Source organism: Syngnathus floridae, chromosome 16 (genome assembly GCF_059516105.1).
Source record: "Syngnathus floridae isolate MCC-2025c chromosome 16, RoL_Sflo_1.0, whole genome shotgun sequence".
Taxonomy (NCBI): domain Eukaryota; kingdom Metazoa; phylum Chordata; class Actinopteri; order Syngnathiformes; family Syngnathidae; genus Syngnathus; species Syngnathus floridae.
In genome coordinates, this window is record NC_142428.1 from 3,440,095 (window position 1) to 3,462,635 (window position 22,541).

A 22,541-nucleotide genomic window follows, 5' to 3' on the forward strand; every position below is an offset into this window, starting at 1 on the left:
CTACTAGACCACCTGGAAGATGTTATATGACATTATTTTTTTTAATTATTATTATTTGTGTTCACGTTATTTTAACTACAACATCCTGATTATTATGATCACTTTATTTATTTATAGAGACGCACAAGGCTTAAGAAGTTACAAATAAAGATTTCCCCTAATAATACGCAGTCATACTAAAAAAAAATCAGAATATAGAAAATGATTGCACGCAACGGATATGACGTCACTACGTTATGCCACCAAATGAAACTACAAGCCCCACAATGCTCCGCGGCGACGTTCCTGCCGAAAAACAAGATGGCTGCCCACTGTCCACCGGCGGCATTTGTATTTACGTTCGCCGCTTTAAGACCTAAAGTGGAAAAGCAGGACTGTCTAAACAGTGTCGAGTAGATAAACAGTTACTTAGTTTATTCCTATATCGAAACGCTCGGTCTGTTTTTTACTTGACGTCGCTCGTTAAGGACAGACGGACTTTTTCTGTTTCCTTTTACCTGTGCTGTCGAGCCAGGTGAGCCGAACTTGTTCGCTTTTTTGGACGCATTTACCAGCCCCGGCCGATCGCTATGTTCATCCCCGTCAAGTCGTCTTATTTTCGCGTCAGTCCGGCAATTGTCAACCGAGAACTGGGCAAGACCAAGATGAGATAGCGGGACGCAGCTGGCGCGTTTACCAAGCAACACAAAAGCCAACGAAACGTCATGTTTGGGAATCTTTTTGAGGACGATGGCGATGAGGCTGAAGGAGCCTTCTCCTCTGGGGGGACGAGAGTTGCCAAAGCGGGAGATGAACCCCCAGCTCCCCGAGGAAGAAGCAAACTGTGCGGCATTCGGAACCTGGGAGGGACGTGCTACCTCAACTCCCTGCTCCAGACCCTCCTCTTCACCCCTGAGTTCAGAGGTGAGGCTGCAGATGGGATGACAAAGATCTTGTCTTCTTAATTTCCTGTGTGCATGTGTGTGCAGAGGAGCTCTTTGCATTGGGGACTGATGAGTTAGGAAGCCTTGAAGATAAAGACAAACCTGGGGCCAAAGTAAGTGCTGAAAAGTCCGACAGCGCTTTTAGGAACACTCAAAGCTCCATTCCAATGTCCAGCGTCTCTCCACAAAGCCATTGTCCATGGTAGTCACAAGGTTTCTTCCCATAGGTCCGTGTCATCCCTCTGGAGCTTCAGAGACTTTTTGCCCGTCTCTTGCTTGTGGACCAACAGAGCGCCTCCACGGCAGACCTCACTGACAGCTTTGGCTGGAACAGCAATGAGGTGTGTGCGTATAGAGAAGACAAAAGTAAATTGTTGAATCCTTAAATTGTGTTTTTGTTACACCGTGAAAACTACAGAGAACAAACCAACACGACGTGCAAGAACTGAACCGGATTCTGTTCAGCGCTCTGGAGAAATCCCTTGTGGGCACCTCCGGTAGTACGCTCATCCACCGCCTGTACCACGGCATCATCGTCAACAGCATCGCTTGCAAGGAGTGCGGCAACGTTAGCCAACGACAGGTCCGCAGAACACACTGACGATGATTCCTTTCTACGGGAATCAATAAATCCATTGGTGCCCTCTACACCTTAGGAGGACTTCCTGGATCTGACGACGTGCGTCTGCGGCATGTCCAGTCTTGAGGAGGCTTTGTGGAGCATGTTTGTGGAGGAGGAGTTGTTCCAAGGCAATAATCTGTACAGATGTGCAATGTGTGACAAATTGGTCACTGCTGCTAAGGTAAAACGACTTGAGTATCAAAATAAAACTTTTTTTCAATTGAAATAATTGACATTTTTATCAGTCTGCCAAGTTGAAGAAGCTCCCCCCGTTCATGACCATGTCCTTGCTGAGGTTCAGCTTTGACTGTAATAAGTGTGAGCGCTACAAAGAGACGGGCCGCTACAGCTTCCCCCTCACCATCAACCTACGGCCATTTTCTCAACAGGTACAAACTTTTTCACGTGATTGACATCGTCGTGTGTCAATTAGGATTAAACGTCATGTCCCAGTGCTTTTGCGTCCTTGCAGACGGACGGAGATGATGCCGACTACTCCTACGAGCTGTTCTCCGTCATTATCCACAAGGGCGGCTGCTATGGCGGCCATTATCACGTTTACATTAAGGACATCGAGTGCCTAGGTGTCTGGGAGCCGGCGGTGAGATAACAAAACTACAAAAGGCAGGACTGGATCCAAGAATGAAACTAATCTCTGAAAATGTTTGTCAGGAGGAGGACACCGACAAAAAAAAAGCTCCTCTGAAGGCCAAACAGCGAGTGAAGGACCTGCCTGAGAGCAAACTTAATGAAAATGACCCTCTGAGTGTCCTCACTGCTATTATTGAGCAGGTATGAAAAAAATCCATTCTTGTGTGCAGCAGTGGTAGTGATTTCTTAATTCCTTTTCTAGGAGCCATCAAAGAGCATCCGGTTAGACCAATTGGGTCAGAAACTCATGGAGAAGCTCGGTTCCTCCTGGGGCAAAGCCTTTAAGAAAGACTATGGCCCAATTGCCAAGGTGTGTGTATTTTTTTTTTATTTAATTAGAATGTGGGAGGTGTGACGCAAAAGGTCCAGCATCAAATTCCATTCAGAACAATTAAAATGTTTAGCAATTTAACAAAACTGCCAAATTTCATGGCACGGCATTACGTTTTGGCAACGTTGCATGTGATTCAGTCTTTTCATAAGGTTCCTTTTTTGGTAAAGGGAAAACAGTTGAACTGACTTGCTCCTGATTTCCTCACCCAATAAAACAGTTCCTGCAGTCACACAGTGATGTTTTCATGTTGGTGTCCAACGGTGCCCAAGTAGCACTGAAGACAGAAAGCCCCATGAGCGAGCCCCCTGGTCCTGCCGACCACCCCGCCGCTGCAGGCCCACAAGGTGACACCGTTGCCGAACTGGAGCGCCAACAAGAGGTCCACTAGAATGATAATAGAATGAATGAAGTGACCCTCCTGGTGGACATTAAGTGATGAAGTCGTGGTTCTGCAGGAGAGCCACTGGTTTGACCTGAACGACTCCGCCGTGACCTCTATCCGGGAGTCGGACATTGAGAAGCAGTTCCAGGGCAAAGAGAGCGCCTACATGCTGTTCTACAGGAAGAGTCAGCTGCAGCGGCCCACAGAAGGTAAAAAATAAAACCCGACAAGACCACCAAAGAAACTGAAGACTCTCTTCCTTTGCAGCTCTGAGCAGCCCTCACTATAAAGTTCCTCATCATCTCATCCAGATGGCACAGGAAGAGAACGTCAAGCTACAGCAGATGCGGTACAGAGAATTTTACAACCCACAAAAGTCATAAAAAAACAGATTTAAAAAAAATCACAAGACCTCAATGATGTGATGAAAAGTTAACATGGTTCCCAATCACAGGGAGGAATACGAGGCCAGTAATAACCACGTGGAGCTGCGTGTCCACCTGGCCTCTTCTTATAGGCTGATCAACGGAGCCCTGCAGCCAATCAACAGCGAGCCCAATCCCGGCACTGCACTTCTTTTCGACCGCAGAAAGACTGTGGGAGAGTTGCGATTGGCTATCTATGAGGTATTTATTCCCCCAAAAACATTTGGCTTAATTACCGGTAGCTCAAATAAGCAGCGTCTTGTCATTAGCAACAAGAACAATGGGAGGGTGACATGGTTGTGACCTTCGCCAAGATGCTTCCAGCGGGTCTTCACCTGTACAACACCCTCACAGGTGAGACACTTGAGTAGAAGGCCTCGGGGTTACAATGGAGGACTTGTCTCTTTATTTGGGGGATATTTACTTGTTACAGATGACAACGTGTTGCTAAGCAGTGCGGGCATCAATACAAACCCTGACCTGTTTGTATGGAATGGACGCGAGGTGAGAAATTAATCCAAATTGTTCACTAAAAAGTATTTTTTACATAGTGGTGCACTGCTGCCCTCTGCTGGCGGATTGGCTCATTACGCCTTAAAGGCTCATCAACACCTCCCACCAAAATTACATAAAATCTTTGAGACTAATGGAGTTATTCTTGGTATTTCATGAGTTAATAAACAAATAATCATGAATAATACAAATTATAAACATTGGATTAAATGGTGAAAAGATCAATTCAGAAAATCTGAATAATTGAACTGTTAAATTTGGGATAAGCTAAAGCTACTGTGATCTTTTCAGGTATGTGGAGCAAGTGTCCTAACCGGAGTCGAATGGGAGCCGGTGCTGCTCACCGTCGTCCGACCCTCCGTAGAGGCGCGAGATGAGCCGGAGGGGCCGGCGATCGACGAGAAGGGCGACAATACGAACGGCGGCGAGGGTCTAAAAAAAGAAGCGAGGGCGTTCGCCGGCGGCGCCACCCTCAGTGAAGTGCGGGAAGCTCTGGGCGAGCCCGCCGACAGTCTGCTGTGTCAGGAGCAGACGGACGCCAAAGGAGGACAGCGTGGGGGCGGAGGCTCCAGCGGGTGGCGGATGTTTTCGCCCGACGATATGGTCCGGACCCTCAAGGAGCTCTCGCTTAAAGATGGCGACGCCATGCTGGTGCTGGAGCCGCAGTCTTTTGATAACGGGTAAATCACATGACATAAGTTGTATTTTCAGCATCGCTCACTTCCGCTCCTGTTTTGTTCAGCATGTTCACCGTCAACGGAGACGTGATCACCGTGATGACGCCGTCCGATTGTCGCTGGCTCCAAGTGGACTTTCATCCGCTGGGTGGCGGCGACGCAGACGAGAGGCGTAGAGTCAAGGTTCCCGCTGCGGGCGATACGGTTAGCCATTTTTTTTTTACGCTTTTTATTTATACTGCATTAAATCAAACATTTGAGATTGTACCTTTGTTTGTGTGTCTGCAGCTTCTGCGTGAGGTCAAACAGAGAGCCATCAAGGAGCTGCAACTCCCAGGCAAGTAGAACCTGATGTCAACAACTGATGAAGAGCATTTGGCGTTAGCATTAGCATGACGCGCAGTGACGATTCATATGGACTTTTTAAGTTTCCATCTTCTCTTCGCCAGGTGCAGACTACTGCTTGCGACAGATGGACATCAGTGGGAAACTCCTTCCTCCAGGTAGTGTGTTTGATGCGTGTTGCTTCATGGCTGCACACGGGCGGGGGAACTCCCCCCTCATTTCGAAAACACCCATCGCCCTCACTCTGTCATTGTCGGCCCTCATTAAATTCTTAAAAGCTACGGCTGCCTTTTAATTTTCCAGCCTTTGAGCTAGGCAGAGTTGTGACACCTCCCCTTCTGCTTGAACAGTCAGCGAGGAACTGTGCGTGCGTGACGCCGGCGTGCGGCTCATGACCACCATGATGCTTTGCGTGGGACGTGCCCCCAAGGCTTCGCAGGTTTGTTTATCTTCTTCATGGGTGTCATGCAGGTACCTTCTAAAAATAATTTCTTTTTGTGTGCTTTGCAGCTCTTCCTGCATTTTTCTTTGGGTTCAGCGCCACCTACTGGAATATTGGAGATGGATGTAAACATAGAGAAGACCTGCACTGTTAAAGAGGTAAGAATCACCGACGGGGAAAATGAAGCTTCAGGTTTGCTTCATGAACCACTTGTTGTATTTAGGGAGTTTGCAATTTCCAACCTCTTTTTTTTTTTTTTAATTCGCAGTGTCTGCAGAAAGCGCTTACTGCTTTTGGAATCGATGGTAAACTTCACTTTTTTTTCTTTTACCATGTAAGTTCGACTTTCTGATTGTAAAAGTTGAATGTTTGCAGGAACCTGTTGGCACTTGAGAAGGCTCGACTGGTGTGAGGAGTTGGGAGAGCCGTTGAACGACGAGGTGGGTGTCGAAAGAATCCTCTCGAAGTAATCTGTTGCCTCTGTGACACTTTTGGATCATTCCTCCTCAGGATGCATCTCTGTCAGAGTTGAAGATAAACAACGGAGAAACACTCGTCATCTCAGAAGGACGACTTCCTCCAAAAGTAATTCCAAAATCTGGTATTTATAATTCGTGCATGTTTGTCCTCCATAGTATCTTCATCTTTTACCCCCCCTCCTATTAGGGCTTTCTTGAGCTGTCCGTCTGGCTGTATTGGGGACCCGTTTCCATAGCAACGGATATGAACCACACTGACAACGGCCCAGCTGAGGAGGATCACGCCGCAGATCAAACTGATTCTCACCCATCCGATCTTACGAGTGTCGGCCAGGTGGAGATATCAGTCGAAGGCAGTCTGGAGGACCTCAAGACTCAGGTTGCTCTGGAAGTCCTGGATGAAGTGGCCTTGTCAGAAACATGATTTGGAAACAATATGTCTATTTGTTTACCAGGTGTTGACGCTTCCAGCTTTACAGAACGTGTGTGTGCCTGCAAACTTTTTGCGGGCGTGGGAGATGGAGGGACGCAGCCTGGCTCGCATCCTCAGAGGAAACCAAATCACACTCAGGCAAATTAAAAAAAAAAAAAATAAGATCTGGAATCTGGTATTGTCACTTGATGCTTTGTCTCCTATCTTCTCAGGAAGCTCAAGATAACCAGCGGTTCAAATATTTGCGTGCAACAGCTGTTAAAAGCGGAAGATCTCGGGTAAGAGAAATTTAATTTTCATTTTAGTGTGTGATTGCATCATTGAAGATTTTTCCTGCTTTGACGAAGCCCCAAGGAAATTGTGCTGAATGTCAAGATGGGAGTACCAGGGAAGAGCTGCTACCATCTGGCAGAGGAGCTGATCTGGGACGCTTCGAGGGACCCATCGCCCGCCAGCTTGCGTACCTTCGTGGCTGAGAGCTACGGCTTGCCCGCTGCCTCTCTTCGGTTGGCCAAGCAGCGGCCGCACAAACACACTTGGGAAGAAATCTGCAGCTGGGTGAGTCATATACTTGTAATTCCCTACAGATTCCACAAGACGGCGACAAAGCATGACATGAAGCTCAACTCATTTCAACATAGTCTCTTACCACCTTAAGTCCGCTAGATGGCGCCAAAGAAATACTTTTAAAAAAGCCTTTTTTGTTTGGCAACGGTCTTTTCCTGTAATCATCGATTCTGTTAATTTGACTTTATTTTTTCTTACAGAGTAGCCAGGTTTCCAAGAAGAAAAAGAAGAAAAAGACAGATTCACTATTAGGAGCACCGTTTCATCTCAAAGATGGCGATGTGATAGGTGTCAGGGTAAAACAAAACTCAAATGAGAGAACATTTTAAAATGAATGAAAAGGAAGTCTTTTTAAAATAAAATAATTTTGATGTTTTTTTGTGTCCTGTTTACAGAACCTTTTGATTGACAGCAAGGACTTTGACATTTGGGAGGACGAGCAAGAAGCAGAGCAACAACACAAAGGGTAAAGATTTTTTTAATGCAACATGAAAGTGCTTTTTTTTTCCCCCTAATATTCTATTACAAAATACCCGTGAAGTCAGACATGTTGAATTGAATACTGATTTCGGGCTTCTTTTTTTTAGAGAACGGGCTGGAGGCTCAAACTGCGCTGGATCACAAAAAAAGACGCCCAAAAGGCCCGAGGTGGCGCTATCCATCAATGTCGGCGTCTTCAGCAGCAACTGCCACTAGTGCGCAGCCAATGTCGTCGACGCGTGGCGCCCTGTTGCATAACAGAGACAATCCTCGAAGAAGATTATTGAAAGTTTATTGACCAGCCACTCAAGTACCAACAATACTGTAGATTGTACATAATGTGGTTGGAACTTTTTTTTTAATTCAGGATAATGATGTAACGCTTCAAAAGGGAACGAGAGGGAGATGAGGCCTTTACTGTACATTGACGAGCATCGGTGCCGTTGACCCTCCCTACCTCACTCTTGCAGTCTACCTCCGCTGACCTCCCCCCCGTGTTTTTTAAGCGCATCAAACTGCCAACCAATCCTGAAATGTTAAAGGTCCCATGCAACAATTTTTTATTTTGGTTTTTAAATGTCTTAAGATAATTTATCTCCGATTTGCAAGATAATTATAAATATGTGAATGAGCTTTTCTCTGATTGGGTCGGTTAGTTACCAATACGTGGCCGTCTTGTGGCCTCAGTCTCGGTCATGTCCCAGACTTGCCTTGATTAAGTTGGACATGAAATGATGCAAAAATTGTGATAGGATTTGAACTTCCATCATTATTTATTTGGGGGTTTCAAGTATTGAAAAAAAAAAAAAAAAACAATCTTCATTGGCTAAACAGTTTAAAGAAACTTTTAAAAGCATTTTGCAGGGGCACCAATGTTTTTTTTAATAACTTGTGATGGTCTGCAAAAGTAAATATATGTATATTTATCTTGGAAAATTAAATGTTCTTGCATGGGATGTGTGAATTTGTAATTGACATTTTTGAATGAGAAAAATATCTTTTTGTTTCGTTGCTGTAATAATCTCACTGTAAGCAGTGCCAACAATTATGGCTGATGATAAATAATCAGTACATATTTTAGAGTATTTTCCTCAATCGGTTTTACTGTAAAATGTATTATCCAAATAAAAGTATCCAGAATAAACTTATTCAATTTTGGTTTGCGCTCGTTAATTTTATTTATTTATTTTATGCCCCTTTGGAGCTTACGAGCGGGCTGTCAAATCGGCTTTCTCGCTTCAGCGCATGCGCCCGCCTCCCAGCCCAAGTCGATATAAAACGGACTTCACTGAATGACGCTGACCCCATTGATTTGTGCGGCGTGGTCAGTTCATGTTGTTAATCCATTTTCATTGAAAACCTGCAAAAATGGTGGATGCTTTCTGCGCTACATGGAAACTGCTGGACAGTCAGAATTTTGATGAGTACATGAAAGCGATCGGTGAGTCATTTATTTCATGTTGGTGCATCTTCTCTGGTGAATTTTTTTGCATCTCCAAAATCTAATCCCACTAGGTGTTGGCTTTGCCACAAGACAAGTGGGCAACGTGACCAAACCTACAGTGATCATCAGCCAGGATGGAGATAAAGTGGTCGTGAAGACCCAGAGCACCTTCCGCAACACCGAGCTCAGCGCCAAACTGGGGGAGGAGTTTGACGAGATCACGCCCGATGACCGGAAAGTCAAAGTAATATCACTATCAAAATGCAATTATAGAAATCGATCATTTTGATTAACAATCCTTTGCGTTTTATTTGACAGTCCACCTTCACCATGGAAGGAGACAAATTTGTGCAAGTGCAAAAATGGGACGGCAAAGAAACCAAATTTGTCCGAGAGCTCAAGGATGGGAAGATGGTGATGGTGAGATGACGTCATTAGTTCTTCACTTGCAACTTAATTTTTTTTTGCTTCATTTGTATTTCTTTTTTCCAGACTTTGACGTTTGATGGCGTCCAGGCTGTGCGAACGTATGAGAAAGCCTAATTTTCTAATATTTTATTCGCAAGGAATACTTTGCTATTTTTATTATCTGTCCTACTGATCTTTTTAACCTATTAGACAGGAGCGTGAAATATTTGCACTTCTGTTTTGAAGTTGAAGAAAATGTTTAACATGCAAACATTTAATAAAATAATCGTTGAATAATTTGGGGTCATTTCATTCACATTGGTCTGAATAAAAGCCTGTGTGTGTCATAAAAAAAAAAAAGGGGGAGATAAACATCATGTGTGTGTAGCTGATTGAAAATCACTGCACAGGGTGGCGCCTGTGCTTTTTGCCAAGTGACAGCTGCAGGGTCCAACGCGACCGGGCAGCGTGAACGACCTGGAATGAACCCTGGAGAATTGCCACACACACACAGACAGAAGCTGGAACGAGGATAGAGGCGGTGACGTCACTAATCTGATTTAGGCCATGGTGTCATGACGTGGAGGCAACATGCGATGGCGTGGACCAACCAAAGGTAAATCGCGTGACACAAAAGAAGAAAGCAGATTGATAGACAAGCTTAAGATGGATTCAATAATATAATCAATCATCGTCAGCATTGTGAATCGTGCACAAGGAGCTGTGTTCTTCTAGCTGCCAACTTTGCTCTAAATGCACAAACAAAGGTTGTGTGCTAACTGGAGTGGAACTCCGATTTCAATTGAAAATGGAGTCTGCCAAAAGGTTGTCACAAAACGAGCCAAGAGAGCTAAGAAAGACACAGTCAGTCGTTCCCATAATAGACAAAAAAAAAATCGTTCGGTGTCTGCTTGCTGCTTTTGCAGGCGAGAAGTTCCTTTTTGTTTGGAGTGAAGTGAACCCATGGACCTCGGTCCAGAGTTTTGGGCCCACATAAAATAGACGCTTGTTTTTGATTGGCTGAATACACGATACAAAATGTATCTTTTTTATTTTCTATTTTTGGCTCTGACGTTACAACCCACTGATTAGAATTATCACCTAAAAATGATCAAAACTAAATTTAGTTTAATCAAATATCATTTTTACATCATTTTTTGTATTCAGTATGAAGTGATTAGAATAGAAAGTGTCATGTTTGTTTGGTTTTTGGACTTTGGTTGTTTTCCTGGTATTTCTACATGTCTTGTTAGTTAAGCGTTCCCTCCCCTGTTCTTGTTAGCGTCGTCCAATCAGCTCCCTCAACCACTTGTATCCTTGCTTCCTTGCGCTTGGGTCCTCAATCCCACGAAGCAGACAGAAAGCTTTGAATATGTTCAATCAAGACTTTCCACATGACGACACACTTGCGTGACTCTTTTATTGAATTTCAAATCTAAGCGCAATGAGCAGACACAATGGTGCTGTTGTTCTATTATTATCCTTCTCAATGGGGATCAAAATTGTATTTACAAAAAGTCTACACACCCCTCTTCGAATGCCAGGTCTCTATCCATTCATTTTTAATTAAGTTGTAAATTTTTTTTCGGTCACACTAATAGTGGATTTTTTATTTCCATTTTTTTTGAACATAGCATTTGAAGAGGGGTGTGTAGACTTTTTATATTCACATTCTTTCTCCCTTTTCTCTGTTTTAAAACTCTGGCACGCACATGCAGATTTCAGGTAGCTTTGACCTGGCGTATTGCACAAGTTGATCCTAATAAATAAATTTTCATTACATTCTAAATATATTTATCTCAGTAAAAATATTGCAAAGCATTGGCAGTAGTGTTTGTTTGTAACAAAACAATACAAGCACCATTCACTCACACAAGACGTGTCCCACTTATTATGATTACAAAAAAAAATGGGATTTACATTTAGGATGATCCTCTCAGGCTTCGTCAATTGTCACAAAGCGTGACAAACAACATCTGCTGCTGACAAATGAGGCGAGCCTCCGTCAAAACAGCATTGTTTTCATTTTCTTCAGAAATATGTAAATCTCCCAATCCCCATTCTGTGCTTTTCATCTGTTTAGTTGTCTTCATCGTAATGTACAGTCAGTTGTTTTTGTTCTGTCAACCATAAACGAGCACAAAATGGCGCACTGTGAGCCAACGTTAACATTGGCGCAGACATGCGTGCTGATTAAATAATCAGTCTTTTTCCATCCGGATGTTTTGGGAGCTCTCATATATGTGGCATGCTCATAAGGGGCGTGCATAGGGGGGGACCGACAGGGCGGTAACCTCCCTCAACCAATTGTCAAAAAAAAAAAAAAAGTAAATTAAAATGAAAGAGAATAATAAAAAGAATATAAAATAACTACATAAATGACTGAAAAATAAAATAATATAAAACAAAGAAAGAAAAAAAATAACTTCATAATAAATTAACAATAAAATTAAAATAAAATGAAAAAAAAATAGAAGTAAAGGAATGACATTGGTTGCACATATTTGGTAAGAGAGCTCAACCAAATGTGACCAAAATGGCTGCGTCCTTGTGGCAAGAATTACCCACAATCCCCCGCTCCAGTCAGTCGAGTCGGGTTCTAAAATGGCGGCCGGCCGTCAGCTGATCCGCCTCAAACCTGCAGCGGCGAGAACGCGTAGAACGGAAATTGGGCTTCGTCCTCGTCCACGAAGAAACACTGGAAGTAGGGCAGGTCGTCTGTGGGCGGAGTCAGGTGATGTCACCTTATGATGTCACATCCTGTCACCGATTGCAACTCATACTCACCTTCCGGGACAAAGTCATCAGAATCCGCTGAGAAAATAAAAACACTTTTAATGAGTCCATTCAACTTAATTTATGTCAAGCATTATTTTTTTTTTACCTTTCGGTTCCTCCTCCTTTGAGGATTTATCTGCAACAAAATCAACAAGTTAGTAAATAATAAGAAATAATGACGTGCCCTTAAAGGACTCAACCTACTTTTCTCTTGTATCTCTTTAAGGACTCTGTCTTCTGTGAATACAAGTAGAAAATGAATATTAACAAAATCAAAATTCAAAATCATACATTTAACCGCTTGGTACCTTTCGGCAGGTCGTCTTTAGCTGCCTTCTTCTCCACGACTTTTTCTAAACACAACAGAGAAATTACGCACACTCGAGATGTTATTCATCAATAGCAACTTTGGCACTGAAAATAACAGCCGCCCTCAAACGCAGCACCTTTTGTCACTGTTGTGGGCTTTTGGTTTTCTTTGTCAGTCTTGTGCTCTGCTGTTCAAAAAAATAAAATAAAAAAGTAAATAAAACTACAAAAACACTGTCAGAGAGATCTAATAAAAATCTACCTTTTGTCTTTAGGAGTGATGTGACCTTTCTCTTCTTTGCATCAGTCTTCTCAAGAGAGGTAGGCACTTCAAAATAAGAGAAATAATTATTATTTATGAAAGTTGGAATGCTATTGCGTGAGTTAGCGTAGCATCATAAAAGTAGCCTGTACATCCACCTTTCTTTAGTGGAGCCGCTTTCACTTTCTCTCTGGCTAGAGTTTCATTTTTAGGAGCAATCCCCGTTTCTGCAAACAGCAAAAATAAAATTGGACAATTTTTATTTTTTAGATTATGAATTAGTGAAACACTTACCTTTGACGCCTACGCTGGGTTTCGTCTGAATTCGAATAGCTTTCAATAAAAACAGAAAAAAACATGAATATTGTAAACCATCTTCAATGATATTAGTCTGTCAGTGCTAATTTTGTTAGCCTGTCTTAGGTGTTTTGCACTGCACGTTAGCATTAAGCTAAGGACGTTTTGGACCGCTTTGGATATGCTTACGTGTTTTTGCGGGTGTCTCCTGGATTTTCTTTACCGGCCTTGTGATAACTGAAAGAAATTAAAAATGAATATAAATTCAGTCGATTTTAAAAGTATAATAAGAAATAAATTACCTTTCTTCATTGGCACAATTTTAACTCTCTCCTTCAGCACCGATGTGATGTTTTTTGCAGGAATTTCTTTTTCTGGCAACACATTAAAAAATATGAATGTAAATGCTAATGTCGCTAACATGATAATAAAATGGAAAACACTTTCTACCTTTTTTGGTGGGTTCTGGTTTGGCTTTCATCTTGGGAACTTCTAGAATTGGAAAAAAAATCAGGAACTATTTGAAAATTTTGTGTCGAGAGTTTCAACATACCTTTTTGTTTTGTCACGTTGACGTGTTCTTTTTTGAGGACTGGCGCTATTTGCTTTTTGGTGACTCTGAGGAACCTGAAAGGTTTCTTGGAAACATCTACTGAAAAAAGGAGAACCAGACAGATGCCACAAAAAGTTGAGTCAAAATTATGTTGCCGCTTTGACCAAATTTACCTTTCGGTGCAGGTTTTTCTTTTGGAGTCTTCTTGACTTCTTCGTCCACTTTGGAAGTGTCGATTGTATCTTCTTCGGTGGTCACCTTGAGAACTTTTGAGAGCTTCTTTGGTTCTTTTTTAGACGGTTTCAAAACGTCTTTGGAGGGTTCCTTTGGTTTTTGCTTGGAGGGCTTCTCAGGTTCCCTGGAAATGACATCTTCAGGTTTTTCCTCCTTGGGAGGTTTCTTTTCCTTCAATGACTTCCTTCCTTCTGCTTCATCAGCCACCTTGATTTGTTTTTCTTTCTTGGCAGGTTTCTTCTCTTCAACGTCTACTTTGGTGTGTATCTTTGCCTCTTTGAGGGGTTCTTTGGGTGGAATCTCCTCAGATGGTTTAGGCTCCTCTGGGGCTTCTTGAGGTGTTGATTTGGGTTCCTTCTCCATTGGGGTCGGTTTCTGAGGCCTGGTCTGCCTTCTGATCACTTTTTGGACTTCCATCTGCTCTCCTAAAGATCTTCCGGTCTCTACTTTGTCCTCTTCTTTGAAAGGTTTCTTCTCCTCTTTCATCTCAGGTTTACTTTCATCTTCTTGAGAAGGTTTATGAGGCCTGGTCTGTCTTCTGATCACTTTTTGGACTTCCATCTGCTCTCCTAAAGATTTCCCGGTCTCTACTGTGACCTCTTCTTTGGAAAGTTTCTTCTCCTCTTTCATCTCAGAAGGTTTACTTTCTTCTTCTTGAGAAGGTTTCTGGATGTCTTTGTCTTCTCTTGGTTTCAGAATCTTTCTCTCCTTTCTGAGGGGTGCCGTGATGACTTTGTGTTCTCCCAAAGATTCGTCAACTTGTTTTTTCTGAGGTACCTCCAACACTTCCTTGGGAGGTTTCTTTTTTTCCTTGTCCTCAGAGGGTTTAGGCTCCTCATGGACCTTCTGGGATGGTTTCATGAGGTCTTTTTGGAGTCTGGTTGGTTTCAGGTGCGCTGTCTTTTTCCTGAGAGATCTTTTGACGTCTTTCTCCTCTTCAAGTTCTTCATGTGGTTTCTTCTCCTCTGTCTTTGTCATGGTTGTCTTGGAATCTCGTGCTTCTTGTTTCTGGAGATCCTCTTTAAGATGTTTCCTGGCTTCCTTTTCCTCTTCAGGAGGCTTTTTGACTTCGGTTTCATTGCTAAGTTCTTTGTGTGTCTTTTTGAGAACTTCTTTGGAAGTTCTCCTGAAGAACAGCACTTTTTCAGGAGGTGGTTTGCCTTCTTTCTCATCTTTGGTAACTTTCTTTGCTTCTGTGACTTCTTTGTGGATTTTGAAAAATCTTTTTAAAGACGTCCTCTTGTCTTTGACTTCGGAACCACCTTCAAGTGGTTTCTTAGTGTCTTGAAGGACCACTGAAGACACGTTTGCTTCTTTCTCAACTTCTTTGGGAAGTTCCTTTTTGAGAGCTTTGTCGACTGCTTCCCGAGGACGCCTCTTGTCTTCTTTGCCTTCCTTTGGTGGTTTCTCTTGTGCTTCTTTGATGGTTCTTAGTTTTCTGGGAAGCTTCTCGCTGGTTGGTTTTTCAGCTTCTTCAAGCTTTTGTTCTTTGGGAGGTTTGCTAACGACGCCCTTGTCCTCTTTTACTTTCAACTCATCCTTAGTCACTTCTTTGACCGACTTCTTTTCTTTCTTTGGTTTCCTGACTTCCTTCTCATGGCTTGGAAGTTCTTTGAGTTCCTTTGGAGGTTTCTTGGCTTCCTTGGAAGGTTCTTTGACTTCTTTCTGAGGTTTCTTGGCTTCCTTGGAAGGTTCTTTGACTTCTTTCTGAGGTTTCTTGGCTTCCTTGGAAGGTTCTTTGACCTCCTTGTCTTGTTTCTGCGGCTTTGTGACTTCCTTTGAAGTTACTTTGACCTCTGTGTCTTCTTTCTTGACTTCTTTCTCTTTTCTAGAAGGTTCTTTGCCATCTTTTTCATCTTTAAGATGTGTCTTGACTTCTTCAGAAGGTTCTTTGGCCTCCTTTTCTTCTTTGAGAGGCTTCTTGACTGCCTTCTCCTTTCTTGAAGGTTCTTTGACTTCCTTTAGAGGTTTCTTGACTTCTTTGGATGGTTTCTCAACTTCTTTTATAGATTTCTTGAGTTCCTTCAAAGTTTCTTTGCCTTCTTTCTCTTCTTTAAGATGTTTCTTTTCTTCTACAGCTTTTTCTTTGACCTCTTTCTCTTCTTTGAGAGGCTTCTTGACTCCCTTCTTTTTTCTAGATGGTTCTTTGACATCCTTTGGAGGTGTCTTAGCTTCTTTAGAAGGTTCCTCAACTTCTTTTGGAGGTTTCATGAGTTCCTTCAAAGTTTCTTTGGGACGTTTCTCTTCTTCAGCTTTTTCTTTGACCTCTTTCTCTTCTTTGAGAGGCTTCTTGACTCCCTTCTTTTTTCTAGATGGTTCTTTGACATCCTTTGGAGGTGTCATGGCTTCTTTGGAAGGTTCCTCAACTTCTTTTGGAGGTATCATGAGTTCCTTCAAAGTTTCTTTGCCATGCTTCTCTTCTTTCTGAGGTTTCTTGACTTCTTTTACTTTTCTAGAGAGTGTTTTGGCTCCCACTTCTTCCTTTGGAGCTTTCTTGACTTCCTTCAATGGTTCCTTGATGTCTTTCTCTTCTTTCGGTGGTTTCTTGACTACCTCCGTAGTTTCTTTGACCTCCTCTTCTTTTTGAGGTTTTTCGTCTTCCTTCGAAATTTCCTCGACCTTCTCGGCTTTGTGAGGTTTCTTTACCTCCTCTTTGACTTCTTTGAGAGGTTCCTTGACTTCTTTGAGAGGTTCCTTGACTTCTTCAGAAGGTTTCTTTATTTCTTTCTGAGGTTTTTTCACTTCCTTTTCTTTTCCTAAAGGTGCTTTAACTTCTTTTGGAGGTTTTGTGGCTTTCTTAGAAGGTTCTTTGACCTCTTTGACTTCTTTTGGAGGTTTTTTGACTTCCTTCGCTTTTCTAGAAGGGCTTTTGACTTCTTTGAGGGTTTTGGGCATCACCTTCTTGTGTAACACCTCCTCTTTTATTTCTTCTTTTATTTTCTCAGTAAGGGTCTCCTCCTCCTTTTTCTCCTCTTTAGCAGGTTTCCTCACATCTTCTTTCTCTTTCTCGGCTCTTTTTGGCACTTTGATTTTGGAGAACCTGACTATGAAGGGCTTCTTTGCATCCGTTGCGTTATCCAGAGTCTTTGCTTCTACTCGCAGCTCCTTCAGTGGTTCTTCTAAAGGTGAGGGAAACAAATTATTAAGCATGGGGAATTGACAAATATTATAAAATATTGTACAATACTGTGAATATGGCTTGAGAAAGTTTAACTTACCTTTTGATTTTTGTGTCTTTTTCTTAAGGAGTTTTGTGATGGCTTTGAGCTTCTCTGCTGGTTTTTCCTCGCTGGTTTTGTTGGTGAGCGATGGCTCATGTTTGACGTCTGTCTTCTTCTCTATCTTTTCTTTTAAAAGATCTACGTATAGTAATAAATATTGGAATATGAATCCCGATTAAAAATAAAAAGAACATTTGTGTTGGGATGGAAAACTGGGAGATCGACAAAGGCCATCACAATATTACCTTTAACTTTAACTGCTGGTGTCCGCAGTTTTTTGGTTTCATGTTTGACAACTGAAATATAGAAAATAATCACATTTATTTATTTATTTATGTTTGCGCGACCATATACAAATAATACCAAATATTGTAAATAACACTATACATGGTTGCTGCTGGTCCCAAAACCTGGATTTAAAAAAAAAAAAAGAAAATTGGGTGGGTTGCATCCAATGTAAAAGTGTGCCAAAGCAGTCATGCAATAACTCTCTAACGGGAGAAACCAAAAGTCACAATAACGACAAAATATGTGATTGACAGTTGCTATTTTTGACCACACAGGAACATTTTCATGATTGAACATGAAAAAAAATGTGCAAGATGGAATGAAAAATGACTTTTTTTTTGATTGGGTACCTGGGCGGAGTTTGATGGAATGTTTCATGTGTGCAGGAACAGGAACAGGAACTTCCGCATCCTCGCCATGATGAAGGTCTTGCTCTTCGTCATCCTCACGCGCAAAAGGTTTGTCCTCTTCCAAAGTTGCTGTCTCCTCTTCATCCTCCTCATCCTCATCTGTGATGGTTGTCTCCTCCTTATCCAGAATTGCTGTCTTCTCACCCTCATCCTCATCTAATGTGGTTTCTTCCTCCTCCTCATCTTCTGGCGTTGTCTTCTCTTTAGTCACATCTTCCTCGCCAGTAACAGCTTCTTCCTCCTCCTCCTCATCTACTGTTATTTCCATCTCCTCATCATGATCATCTACTGTTGTGTCCTCTTCGTCAGCAAAGGTTGGTTTCGCAACATCTTCATCTTCCTCCTCTTCATCATCATCTATATCTACTATTGTTGTCTCCTCATCTAACGATAAAGTTTCCTCCTCCTTCTCGTCGTGATCATCTTGGGTTAGAATCTCCTCATCCTCAGCTAATGTTGTTTTGTCTTCTTCATCATCTTTGTCTTCCTCCTCATAATCATCTTTAGTTCTTCTGTCATCTTCATCTACTGTTGATATGTCCTCCCCTAATGTTGTTATCTCCTCTTTGGTCTCCTCCTGCATCTCCTCCTCCTCCTCCTCCTCCTCCTCCTCCTCCTCCTCCTCCTCCTCCTCCTCCTCCTCCTCCTCTACTGTTGTTTTCTTTTCTTCATCAGCTAAGGTTGTTTTCTCAACGTCTTCATCTTCCTCCTCGTCAGCTTCAACAGTTTCCACCGCCTCCTCCTCATCTTCATCATCTTCATCTAGTGTTGTCTCATCTAATGTTGACGTTTCCTCCTCCTCCTCCTCCTCATGATCATCTTTGGTTGGAATCTCCTCCTCTTCTTCAGCTATTGTTTTCTCTTCTTCATCATCGTCCTCATCGTAATCGTCTTCAGTTTTGTCGTCATCAACATCCTCGATTGTTGATATCTCCTCCTCCTCTTTGGTCTCCACATCTTCGTCGTCATCATCATCACTGGGAAGGGCTTCCTCCTCTTCGTCAGATATTTTCTCATCATCGTCATCTTCGGTTATTTTCTCCTCTTCATCATCTAAAATTGCTGTCTTCTCCACTTTTGCTTCCTCCTGTTCCTCATCTACGGTTGCCATCTCCTCATCATCAGCTGAAGTTGTTAATTCCTCCTCTTCATCATCCATGTTTGGTGTCTCCTCCTCCTCCTCCTGATCTCTTGTTATGTCATCACCCTTCTCCTTCTCCTCATCTCCAACTGCGGCAGTCAACTCTTCATCTTCTCCAATCTGCTCTCCAGTCTCTTCATCCTCTATTGCGCTTTCCGCTTTTGCATCATCATCAGCATCCAAGGGTGTCATCTCCTCGTCATCTAAAGGAACCTCCTCAACTCCTGCAGCTTCAATCTTCTCCTCTTTCAACCCACCATCCTCTTCATTCACCTCCTCTCCTTGTCCTTCTTCCTCATCCTCCGCTGCTTCCTCCTCCCCCTCCCCTTGGGATGCTTTTTTGTCTTCTCGCAGGTCTTCCTCCGAGCGCATCATCACCGTCACCTCTGCAACTGCACCACCAGCTCGTCACGTCACAAACACAGTCCACAAATCGACGGGCGGGATGAGGTGGAATGAGACAGGCGGCCATGTTTTTTTTTTACACACATCAACGTGCTTACATTAGTGTCCCATGGTTGACGCAATCCCGTTCGTACAAAAAAAAAACACAAAGTCAAGAGGCAAGCTGAAACAAGATGCTTGGACAATGCTGTGCATCACTCTCAAAGTACACAAAATTGTGTAAAAACAAACACAACACTGAGAAACATAAAATCACATTATCACACCTGATCCACAAAAAAATCATAGAGGGGTGTGTTCACTTTTGAAACATCACCCAAAGCTACTTTTAACTGTTATGTTTGGTGTACACACATAAACACAAACATATAACAGGACACTTTTTAAATGTGTTAAATAAGAGGCAATCAATACACATTTTTTTTGCATGCTTAAAATTTTGTGGAACCTTGAAAGTAGATTTTTTTTTGGTGCGTTCTACTTTGATGGTTTCACTGCATAAACAATGCTTTTTGTATTTGTATAAAAAAAAATATGGTCTTACCTTTTGCAAACGGTGGCAGAAATTCACCTGGATTTTTTTTAAAGATGTGTTAATAAACCATAATTTAATAACACGAAATTACACGAGGAGTCTCACCTTTGCGTCTCACCATCGGCAGCTCCGAGTGAGGTGCTGCACTTTCATCTAAATCGAAAATTCCTTCATTTATTGATTATAATTTTACATTTTTATATTTAGAGAATGGTTGTAAAAACAAATACCTTTTTCAGGGATGATGTCCTCAGGCGGCATAACGACCGGTTGAGCTATAAATAAAATAAATGTCCATTTTTGTACAGTTCATTATATTAGGTACACCTGCACAGTAAATATGAACATTTTAAAACACACCTTGCTTGCCCACAATCATGGCCGACATGTAGGCTACAAATAAATCCTTCTTGCTGGTCAGCTCCAACATGGCATCTTCAACTGTTTTCGCAGGGTCAAAGGTCACGTTGGGGAGGACCCCGGTGATGGCGTTGGCAAGCATTTGGTACTGCTCCACCATGATTTCGGCGGTCCTGTTCAGGGCGGCCGAGGGGCTGAAGTAGACTGCTTCCTGGATGTCTACAAAGGTTAGCGACGGGGGTCAAATTCAGATTTTTAAATTATTACATTGTATTTTGTAGAAAGTGGTGCTTCCTGGCGTTTGCGCCCCCTTGTGGACACTCTCCGCTGGATTATAAAATAATGTATCAAACGTGTTCAGCCGTCTGACATTTTATATCAGGATTGATGATTCTACACAGAACCTGATGATCCAGAACAGTCTCAAGTCCTTAAATTTCTATTCCTTAACCTTAATCTTATTATTGGTGAGGATGAAAATCACGTACCGTTGACTATATCAATCACGCCGTCCTTGGTGACAGACATCACTTCCTGCAGGCCGTCCGCCATTTTATGGGCAGTGTCATTTGTAATACTGACGAGGTTCCTGCCAAACGCTACGGGGTCCAAAAAGCTGAGGTCCACGCTTCCTGAAAGTGGAAAAAAAAAACTTTAGTTAACTGGGAATCATTCAAAGTTTTGAACTAGCAAAAAAAAATTTGATCATAAATCCCAGAGACATGTAAATACCCTTGACTAGATCAAGAACCGAGTCCAGGATGCCACAGAAGAACTCCTGAATGGAGCCCAGCAGGCTGCAAACAAAGTCATTGGTGCAGGAGAACACTCCTCGACACCACGGAACCGGATCCATGAAGCTCAGGTCCATTTTACCCGAACACAACACTGTGGAGTCATCAAATGTCAGACTTTACCAAGACATCACAAATGCAAATCATCAACAGTTGACTAACCTTTACTGATATGTGTTATAGAAGATAACACGACATCCACAGCAGCACAGAACGTGTCCCTGAGGGACGCCGCCAACCCGCTCACAAAGTCATTGGTGGAATGGAAAAGGCCTCTGCCAATCACCACTGGATCCACGTAACTCAGGTAGAAGACATCTACATTTGGGAGGACAATCGTACGTCAAAAGTGGAACCTCCAAAGTTGCACATTCAGGATGAAAGTCCACACCTTCCTCGTCGGAGAAATATTGCAGAAATTTGTCTTTGGCTTGGGCTATTTCGTCCATGGCGTACGTGGCCGCAGACATGGGGTCACTTAAGTCGGGTGTACATTCTGGGAAGGAGATGAAATGTCACAAGCCTGCCGAGCAGGTGATGGATGCTGTTAAGCTAACGCTAAGCTATGAGGTCACCTTGGAACTTGTTGACGAGATGGGACACTTCGTCCGCGGCGTCATATGCAGCTTGGAGCGGGTCGGACATGATGTGCTGGATGTCTGCATATTGCAACCGAGCAAAATTTTGAAGAGCATGCAAAAAATATTATTAGTTATCACTTCTGACAGATTATTGATAACTCACCTGGTACTGCTTTGTACTCCACAAAGTCAAACATGACCACGCCCACCGTCAACCAGCATAAGAGAGCGGCCAGAGCAATGAGCAGCTCCACAGACACACGAAGCTTGTTCAGCACCATCATAGCTTTGGACTTGATGGAGCCACCTGCTTCTGCTGCTGGGGGCCCTTTGGCGCTATTGGCCCCTTAATATGGCAAAAAAAAAAGAATAGAAATAGTTTGTTCCACAAAATATACTGTAGCTTCATAGATATATTATAAAATAAAGCTGAACAATCATTAGATTGTAGAATAATTTGATGTGTGTAACAATTGGAAAGTTGGGAGGAAAATGTTGCAATATTCATAAAAACCGCTAGACGTCGCTGTTTCAAGCAATGTAATGCACTGCGGTTATAAACTCACAGTTCCCTGAGGCAAGAAACTTCACGATCCACTGATTTATTCAACGCTTACCTCTCCTATATTGAAAATGATTAAAGAGTTATAAATAATACAGATTCAAGCTCATGCGTCATGGGGCTGCTTAGCCTTTTGCTAATGTTCACGATACATGATAGCTTGTATTTATAGCAACCACCGCTTCAACACATTTGAAACTTTCTGACACTGTTGTGTGCATGACAAGACACTTTTCAAAAATATTTCATGAGCTTGTCATACTCTTTTACTGCATAATGTTCCTGCCATTAATATAAAATATAAATTTATTATTATTATTATTGTTATTATTATTATTACTCAACTGGCGTGACTTTCCCCCCCATTTAAAAATTTGGTCAATTTAAGAGCCCATTTAATGTATTTTGAATTGCAGTTATCTAAGAGTTCAGCAAATAGACACAAGTCATGTCAATCAATCCTACCTTCAGCCATATTGATCACTTTCTCTTGTTACAATCCTTTTGAAATCAATTCCGGTCCAGTCATTTATTCCATAATTGATCACTTCTTCAAAGAAAAGGAAAAAGATGAATAAAAAGCATGAACAAGTGCACTTTACGGGTGCATGTGGAGCTGCCAGTGCGGAGGCATTGACCGAGGGGAGCGGGGTGGGGGTGGGGGTGGGCCCGGTTGATTTTGAACA

General features: G+C 42.4%; 3 protein-coding genes and 1 long non-coding RNA gene across 12 annotated transcripts; 3 read left to right on the forward strand and 1 right to left on the reverse strand.

The window, feature by feature from the left end:
• Positions 1–281: 281 nt before the first annotated feature.
• On the forward strand, positions 282–8,421 carry usp40 (ubiquitin specific peptidase 40). The gene is made up of 31 exons (XM_088400130.1): positions 282–903; positions 969–1,036; positions 1,151–1,264; positions 1,342–1,506; positions 1,580–1,726; positions 1,791–1,934; positions 2,018–2,146; positions 2,218–2,337; positions 2,399–2,506; positions 2,748–2,909; positions 2,986–3,121; positions 3,180–3,261; positions 3,367–3,538; positions 3,607–3,691; positions 3,771–3,841; positions 4,142–4,530; positions 4,593–4,731; positions 4,816–4,864; positions 4,977–5,030; positions 5,223–5,311; positions 5,383–5,472; positions 5,583–5,619; positions 5,690–5,754; positions 5,825–5,899; positions 5,981–6,172; positions 6,249–6,364; positions 6,439–6,504; positions 6,574–6,784; positions 6,994–7,089; positions 7,189–7,259; positions 7,381–8,421. Exons 1-31 carry the CDS (start codon positions 705–707, stop codon positions 7,487–7,489), a joined length of 3,750 nt encoding a protein of 1,249 aa, XP_088256256.1. The 5' UTR covers positions 282–704; the 3' UTR covers positions 7,490–8,421.
• A 127-nt stretch (positions 8,422–8,548) lies between these two features.
• LOC148385113 (fatty acid-binding protein, brain-like) lies at positions 8,549–9,422 on the forward strand. The gene is made up of 4 exons (XM_088400131.1): positions 8,549–8,714; positions 8,789–8,961; positions 9,036–9,137; positions 9,210–9,422. Exons 1-4 carry the CDS (start codon positions 8,642–8,644, stop codon positions 9,258–9,260), a joined length of 399 nt encoding a protein of 132 aa, XP_088256257.1. The 5' UTR covers positions 8,549–8,641; the 3' UTR covers positions 9,261–9,422.
• A 122-nt stretch (positions 9,423–9,544) lies between these two features.
• On the forward strand, positions 9,545–22,173 carry LOC148385114 (uncharacterized). 4 transcript variants are annotated; one of them, XR_015863348.1, is made up of 8 exons: positions 9,545–9,741; positions 12,488–12,533; positions 17,454–17,525; positions 17,605–17,791; positions 18,153–19,068; positions 20,012–20,145; positions 20,661–20,783; positions 20,896–22,173. It is a non-coding gene; the product is annotated as an uncharacterized LOC148385114 (long non-coding RNA). The 4 variants fall into 4 exon arrangements; XR_015863347.1 differs by lacking the exon at positions 18,153–19,068; XR_015863349.1 differs by lacking the exons at positions 17,605–17,791; positions 18,153–19,068 and having other exon boundaries at positions 20,661–20,823.
• Positions 10,532–22,507, reverse strand: LOC148385115 (uncharacterized). 6 transcript variants are annotated; one of them, XM_088400128.1, is made up of 29 exons: positions 22,321–22,507; positions 21,457–21,639; positions 21,288–21,371; positions 21,104–21,208; positions 20,875–21,030; positions 20,651–20,806; positions 20,407–20,550; positions 19,919–20,137; positions 19,789–19,833; positions 19,664–19,711; positions 19,568–19,594; positions 17,418–19,010; positions 17,025–17,075; positions 16,777–16,917; positions 15,229–16,677; positions 13,498–15,186; positions 13,325–13,423; positions 13,222–13,263; positions 13,074–13,145; positions 12,961–13,008; positions 12,769–12,807; positions 12,633–12,701; positions 12,475–12,540; positions 12,350–12,400; positions 12,212–12,256; positions 12,108–12,140; positions 12,010–12,039; positions 11,913–11,939; positions 10,532–11,843 (listed from the first exon to the last, which is right to left on the reverse strand). In XM_088400128.1, the coding sequence occupies exons 1-29, from the start codon at positions 22,328–22,330 to the stop codon at positions 11,758–11,760; spliced, it is 6,807 nt and encodes a 2,268-aa protein (XP_088256254.1). In that variant the 5' UTR covers positions 22,331–22,507; the 3' UTR covers positions 10,532–11,757. The 6 variants fall into 6 exon arrangements, with proteins under 6 accessions (XP_088256254.1, XP_088256253.1, XP_088256250.1 ...); XM_088400127.1 differs by having other exon boundaries at positions 13,222–13,260; positions 13,325–13,420; positions 13,498–16,677; XM_088400124.1 differs by having other exon boundaries at positions 13,325–13,420; positions 13,498–16,677.
• Positions 22,508–22,541: the final 34 nt, after the last annotated feature.

Bases quoted from the DNA above. Each gene is read 5' to 3' on its own strand.
- LOC148385113 (XM_088400131.1), top strand. From the start codon at position 8,642: ATGGTGGATGCTTTCTGCGCTACATGGAAACTGCTGGACAGTCAGAAT. The intron at 8,962-9,035 runs GTAATATCACTA...TTTATTTGACAG, and splicing joins CCGATGACCGGAAAGTCAAA to TCCACCTTCACCATGGAAGG. The intron at 9,138-9,209 runs GTGAGATGACGT...TCTTTTTTCCAG, and splicing joins AGGATGGGAAGATGGTGATG to ACTTTGACGTTTGATGGCGT.
- usp40 (XM_088400130.1), top strand. From the start codon at position 705: ATGTTTGGGAATCTTTTTGAGGACGATGGCGATGAGGCTGAAGGAGCC. The intron at 1,935-2,017 runs GTACAAACTTTT...GCGTCCTTGCAG, and splicing joins TACGGCCATTTTCTCAACAG to ACGGACGGAGATGATGCCGA. The intron at 2,507-2,747 runs GTGTGTGTATTT...CCAATAAAACAG, and splicing joins ACTATGGCCCAATTGCCAAG to TTCCTGCAGTCACACAGTGA.
- LOC148385115 (XM_088400122.1), bottom strand. The intron at 20,551-20,650 runs GTATTTACATGT...TTCCACTTTCAG, and splicing joins GGTTCTTGATCTAGTCAAGG to GAAGCGTGGACCTCAGCTTT. The intron at 17,076-17,417 runs GTACCCAATCAA...TCTATATTTCAG, and splicing joins TTCCATCAAACTCCGCCCAG to TTGTCAAACATGAAACCAAA.